Source organism: Belonocnema kinseyi, chromosome 9, assembly GCF_010883055.1.
Source record: "Belonocnema kinseyi isolate 2016_QV_RU_SX_M_011 chromosome 9, B_treatae_v1, whole genome shotgun sequence".
Lineage (NCBI taxonomy): Eukaryota > Metazoa > Arthropoda > Insecta > Hymenoptera > Cynipidae > Belonocnema > Belonocnema kinseyi.
The window spans coordinates 18,684,469-18,691,065 of record NC_046665.1 but is presented as its reverse complement, the minus strand read 5'-3'; the positions used below and the strand labels follow the sequence as shown (position 1 = coordinate 18,691,065).

General features: G+C 31.1%; 1 protein-coding gene across 3 annotated transcripts in view; it reads left to right on the top strand.

Annotated features, from left to right (window-relative positions):
* LOC117180893 (histone-lysine N-methyltransferase SETD1B) overlaps positions 1-6,597 on the top strand; it is a 436,186-nt gene that overhangs the window by 304,391 nt on the left and 125,198 nt on the right. The window contains exon 8 of one of the 3 annotated variants that reach the window (XM_033373486.1): positions 228-384. The exons of the other annotated variants lie outside the window; for them this stretch is intronic. Coding sequence (XP_033229377.1) covers positions 228-247 — 20 coding nt within the window. The 3' untranslated portion in view covers positions 248-384. Of the gene's footprint in view, positions 1-227; positions 385-6,597 lie in introns of those variants that run through there. 3 annotated transcript variants of the gene reach the window in all.

Genomic DNA, 6,597 nt, shown 5'->3' with positions numbered 1-6,597 from the left:
GCGAGGGCGCATACTTTGAATAAAATATTTGTTATCATTCTCTTGAAATAAATGTGTTTTTTTCTTGAAAAAATACCGGTTTCATATGTATACACATGGTATGTTTTTAGCATTTATGTTTAAAAGATTATGAGATAAAAATTACAAAAAACAGAAAGATTTTAATACAGATATTTGCTGTTTTTTTTAAGAGTACCTCTGTAGTGACGATTTGTCCTGTTATCTAGGAATTAAAGATGATAAATGATGCGGAGACAAATCACCGTGAACGGAATACCCTATTGGACTGTAATTATATATTGCAACTTGCAACACTTCTACTTCTATTATTATTGCTATAATTGTTACCATCATTGCTATTACTGCTATTACTGTTATTTAAGAAACGCATTTAGACATTATTTGAGGATTATTGTGTTTCTTCCAAAACGAAATAATATAAATAAGCCATAATGTAATTATAAATGCGCGGATGTTATAATAATAAAGCACTGCAGTTTGTTCATTTGTGTAATTTTGAGTAGTTGTCTAAATGCGATAATTTTTGTACTCTTTATATTGATCGTTAGTTCTTCCTCAAATGCCTTGTACGTTAGTGTTTTCTATAGTAAAAATGGGGATGTGTTAGATTTAAGAACGACCGAAACAATTAGTCTAAACTAATTTTCTCTTAAATTAAATACACAAGAAATAATTGCGCGAAAAATTACAGAGAAAAAAATGTACAATATGTTATCGGTGATTTGAATAAGACTATAAATAATTGTAAAAATCATCGAGCGACGTTTTTATGAAAAATAGAAACCAAAAGCATTCTCATTGAAGAAAAGTTACGATTTAGATGGTTCAGAATGAAGTTTATTTTACTCTGTTGGAGATGAATTAACTAAATGCTTGCTGACCCTGTAGTTGTCTCATAACTCCGTCCTTTTTAACAGTGTAGCCAGGGAATACTGATAAAAATTGTCATTTGCATAGGAGTTGAGTCAGAAGTTCCGTGTGAAGCGAAAATATTGGCCTCGATTTAAATTTTTTACATCTATACAGTTTTAATGATAATACCTTCATGAACACTCCGGCCCTTTTTCCTTTACTTTAAACTTATAGTACGTCAAATAATATGTGGATAGCTGTTTTTATATGAGCCAAAAAAGCTCATCATTTTTATAAACCAACTTGTAAAATTGTTCCGGTCTCCTACCTCTCGGCGGGGGTTTCATCCTGGACCCTAAGCTCCTTCTCGCATCCCCTCAGGCAGAGATTATTGGCTTTTCATGATCTGATTGTTAAAAGTATTGTGTGTGTCTCATAGAAGGTCTTTTCGTGAAGCGTGCCCTGTTTTTAGACTAGTACTTAAAACATTGCACTTGTTACGAAAAGACCGTCGCCTTCCCCTTGATATGCAATATATTATTTTGCAAAATACCAGAAAGCGCATCGAAATTCGACCAAAAAAAAGAGCTCTGAACAACGTCATTGAGGTAATTCGGTGAGGAGATATTACAAAAAATTTTGAAATTTCAGTATATTCATAAATTATTAATGCTTCTCGAAAAATTAGTAGTGGATGCTCGTGTATGGGTGAAAACGTGTGAATGTAAACAAAGGTGCAGCCAAATCACGCGAGTTTGCATTTCCACATTTCGCCTCGTGGCGTGTGTACTATTTTTCTTAATGAGAATCTGGAAATTGACGGCTTGATTAACGAGTAACGATAATGACCCGAAAAAAAACGAGTTCAAGCGTTCGAACTCTTCATGTTCACGTTACAGTACACTGTACAGCACAACAGGTATAACATTGCGCGCAATTATACAGCATTTCGTTTGATTTGTTTATAAATGTTCAAATGGAGCCGAGTGAGCGATCTGCAAATGTAAAAGAGTGTAGTGCCTGTGGTGTCACATTTACGCAGAAAAGCTCTCTAAATAAACATTGTAGCTAAGTGCATGGTGTGATTCAACTGAAGAATTATTCCGTGTAAGTATAAATTAGATTTGTAATTTATAAATTTTTAGTAGGCCTTTATAGATTTAGTCTAAAGAATATAATAGTTTCAGTTATTTTCAACTGTAAATGCAAAAGTTATTTTATTTTAAAAAAGTCGGGTAGACCAGAGCAAACTTAATCATCGGAACTAAGTTTTTAACGTTAATAAAACGTATTGCCTTTTAATGGTATACTGTTCCCTCATTTTGAACAACTCAGTTTCATACATTCAAGCCATGCAACGATTCTCTGAGTATTGATGAAAATTATGTTATAGGAAAATAATAATATAATAGGAAAATGGTTTAATATAATAAATACATTTTTTGAGCGTGTATTTTCTATAATTTTCAGTAATTTTATGTTCGTTCAAGTTATATTGCAATAAATTTGGATGGAAACAATATCATAATAGGGGAAATTTTCCCTAAGAGTATAAGGTTTTTTAAAAATTTTTAGTTAATATTAATTAATTCATTTTTTTAATACCAGTCTTCCTAATCATGAAAATCTATGTTAGGATTTTGAAATCTTGAACACTTTCAAATCCGTACTTTCAAATCTTTGAAATCTTTGAAATATTTTTTAATTCTCTGTAATCTATGGAATCATAGAAAACCCTGTGGAATCTTCTTCTAATCTTTTAAAATTTTTGCGTTATCTCTCAAATCATTGAAATAATAGAAAACGATATAAAATTTTTGTGAAATGTTTTAAATCTTGCTTAAATCTAAGGCTGAATCTTTCAACTCTCCTTACAATTTCCGAAATCTTCGAAATCTCTTCAAGTTAATTTCTAAATTTGTGAAATCTTAAAAATCCCTGTGGAATCTACGTGAAATATTTCAAAGTCTTTCGAAATCTTGGAAATCCTTGTGAACTCTTTGTAAAGTGTTCGAAATATTGGAAACTTCTGTTGTGATTTCTGAAGTCCTTTAAAATCTTAGAAATTTCAAAAACGTCGTCAGATCTTTTGAAATCTGTGAAATGTCGAAATCCCTGTGAAATATCTTAGAATCATCCTTCAATTTCTTTAATCTTGGAAACTTCTTTTAAAATCTGTGTGAAATTTTATAAAATCTTTGGATTAATTTCAATAACTGTAAATTGTTTGTAAAATCATTTGAAATTTTGTAAAATCTTTGTTGAGTTTTTGAAATATTTGTGAAATGTTTGCAACAACTTTGAAATCTTTTGAAATCCCTGTTTTTAATACCAGTCCTGTCAATTCGGAACTTCATAATAATTTCAGCAACATAACTAATTTTTTGATCAATGTTAGCATTTATTTCAACAAATTCAAAGTTTTCAAACTGTATGATTATTGATGATATTGGTTCATGAGAAGTTTGAAGTATGCCACGTGTGTTGCAAACGTGTCAAAAACAAAAGCACACTCAACAGGCATCTGAAAAATATACATGGAGCTGAACGAGAAGAAAAAGATTCCTGGAAGATAATCTGCCCTTCATGTGAGACTTTTTGCAAAACAGTATTAGTATTAGACGAAAACATGAACAATGTCGACGAAAAGCAATTAGAAAAAGAAACTAAGGTTTTTGATTCTTTTGAAGCTTTGTAAACTTAATTTCAGCATTAAAATTACATCCTATTAGCGACATGGTGATAGTTAATGATGAAAATTTGTACTCTGATATTATTAGTTTATTATATAAACAAATGAATAATGTCGGCATTTATAATAGAAAATAAAATCTTTTTAAAACTCAAATTATGTTGTCATGAATGTTTAAGGAGAAAAAAAGATTAGGGATCTCGATGTTGCGACGTCAAAACTAGTTTTAAGAGTTTGAACAGAATTTTTATATAAACTGATAGGTATGTTTAAATGAAGAAATATACATATATTAATAGAGGTAATGATTTTCGTAACCTATTATTTCCTTGTTCGAATTAAAATAAATGTATACAAGAAAATGTTTCAGGAATCTTATTATGACAATATTGATGTTTAATCAATATTTTTTCAATTGTAGTCGAAAAATTTTTGAGAAAATTTGAAGAAACATAATATTTTTCTCTATAAAATATTTTTCTAATAAATAATCTACATAAAGTCTTTATCTGTAACAGTTGAAGAAATTAAATTTTAATGATCAAAGTTTTGTGACAGATAGTGTTGGTTATTTTTTGTGATAGTTATTAGAGCGTTAAACGTTTCCGTTGATATTTGCATGCAGTGTATTTGAATTCTTGTTTAATTCTGAGGAATTTTATCTGCGAATACAAGTTTACATCATGATTTGATATATGTGTTAGTTACTTTGTGTTACAGTTAGAACTTTTAACATTTTCGTCGATACTTGCAGACACTGTCATGTCTGTTATGCTATACGTGGTGAATGTTGCATAATTACGCGCAATGTTATACCTGTTGTGTTTTACAGTGTATTGTAACGTGAACATGAAGAGTTCGAACCGCTTGAACTCTCCCGGGCTCACTGGCCGATCGCGCATAGTGGTTTCAGTGGTGAGGGGCATGGGCACGGACTGGACACATCCACTCGACAAAAAAATACATGAACACGTAACCTAACTTTTCATCTGTCAAAGACGACCGATAAAGGATGGTAGTACTGGTTCACGCTTGAAACCCCCTTTAGTATATAGTTTTAACTAATCACCGATACGAAAAAAAATTCACCCTGCAGTCATTCATCCAATCTGGTTGCAACAAGTATCAAGATAAAGATAATTAAATCTGCAACGGATACAAGTGCCATTTTCCATGATCAATTTGGTATTTGAGATGCAATAAACCGAAATATTAAAAAAAGTAATTGTTTTAGACAAAAAGAAACATACAAAATTTCGAAAACCAATCCACAAAAATTGTTTTCAATGCGGTTTTTAAGTTTAGAGGGCCAAAATGTATTGGAAAAATATAGCGTCAATAAATGTAAAAACATGTTTTTTTAACAATTTGTAGACTAATGTCATTTTACACAAGGATACATTTATTTTCGTTTTGGTGGTTGGATAATAAGAAATTTAACATCACAGTTTGCTGCAAACGGCTATTTTGGTGATGTTCGGCGAGATATGAAAGCCGTTGTTTTTCACGTGCATGTCAAGAAAACATTTTTAAAGGTTCTTCAGCTGACTTGAAAGACTGGTTTCTATGAATATTTTTAACCTATGTAGAAAGTTGAGAGTATTTTCCTCTAATTATTATCTGAGACAGAACTTCGAATAAGAAAATAGTGAAAATTCCAACAGTGCTTGCACACACTCACATAATTTGTGGCTAAAATCTAAAGAATTAATAATCTTACACATTTTGAGAAATTTTCTAAAAATCTCTTTATTGATTTTTATCAATAAATGATAAATGGTTTAGTGCGATGTTATGCGTCCGAGTAAATAATGAATAATAAATAGACTTATATGTAAAATATGACATACTTCAGACCAGATAATAATATGGTCTGGCGTATGTCATTTTTTACATACAAGTCTATTTATAATTACTTTATTCAATTAAAAAAATATATCCTAATACACGGAGAAAAATGCAGATTTGGGATAAAGTTTTGAACACCGGAAATTTAAAAGTGAATCCCAAACATCCAGGATTTTATTCAGAAATTCAAGATCGAGAACTGTAATTTAGGATTTGGTATCCACGATGAATATTTCGAACTTATTTCCCAACCTAGTTAGGAATGATCCTAAACTGTAGGCACCTCTGCAGGCTACCACTGTAGGTAGCAATCTCCTTCTCGATAGAACGTTAAATGCATAGTACTCTTCTAGAAAAATCCATGCTGGATCCGATTGGCTTGAAATATAGGACTCAGTCCCTATTTTTCAAATTAACTTTTTCTACATGTAATGATGTATTTTTGAATTTTCAAATTTTTCTTATTCCAGCTTCCATCTCAAGCAAAAACAATGAATTTTTGTTCAGAATTTTCATCATTATTAAAAAAATCTATGAAAATTTATTTTTAAAATGAGCCCAAGAGCTTTGCAATTAAGAAATTAAGAAAATCGGATTAAAAATAGTTTTTTCTTATTGTTAGAAAGTGACTGTCTCCACAAAAAATAAGTTAGAATTTTCTTTAAAAACGTTTGAAAGCTTCTTTAATTTCGCGTCGATTGAGCTATACTTGAAGTATTTTCGGTAAATAGGGGCCTAGATGATAGCATTTAGAAACACGGACTTATTTTCCGCTTCGATTTTAATTCTCAAATTCAATTTTCTGTATGCTTTAAAGCAGACATGCCCAAACCGGGGAGATTTCCTGCGAGAACAGATGTTTCGGCAAGAGCCGAGTCCCCTGCCATTTCTCCTGGAGAACAGTGGTATTGCAATAGCAACTAGGATTTTAATTAGTTCATTTTAGTATGTTCAAATTTATTTTCAATGAATGTGATTAAAAAGAGAAGTTTACAAAGCGTTTCTTCGTTGTAACATTTTAAATATTTTTAATTTAATATCTCCGTTTTTTACACTTGATGTATAATGTCAAAGATATTAGGTCAGAGCTGCCAGATCGTGGATGAAATTTACCCCCACCATACCTACCGTTTGGGAGCCGCAAAACAGAAGGTGCATGATTACCACTGTGAGTTCGTATGTAA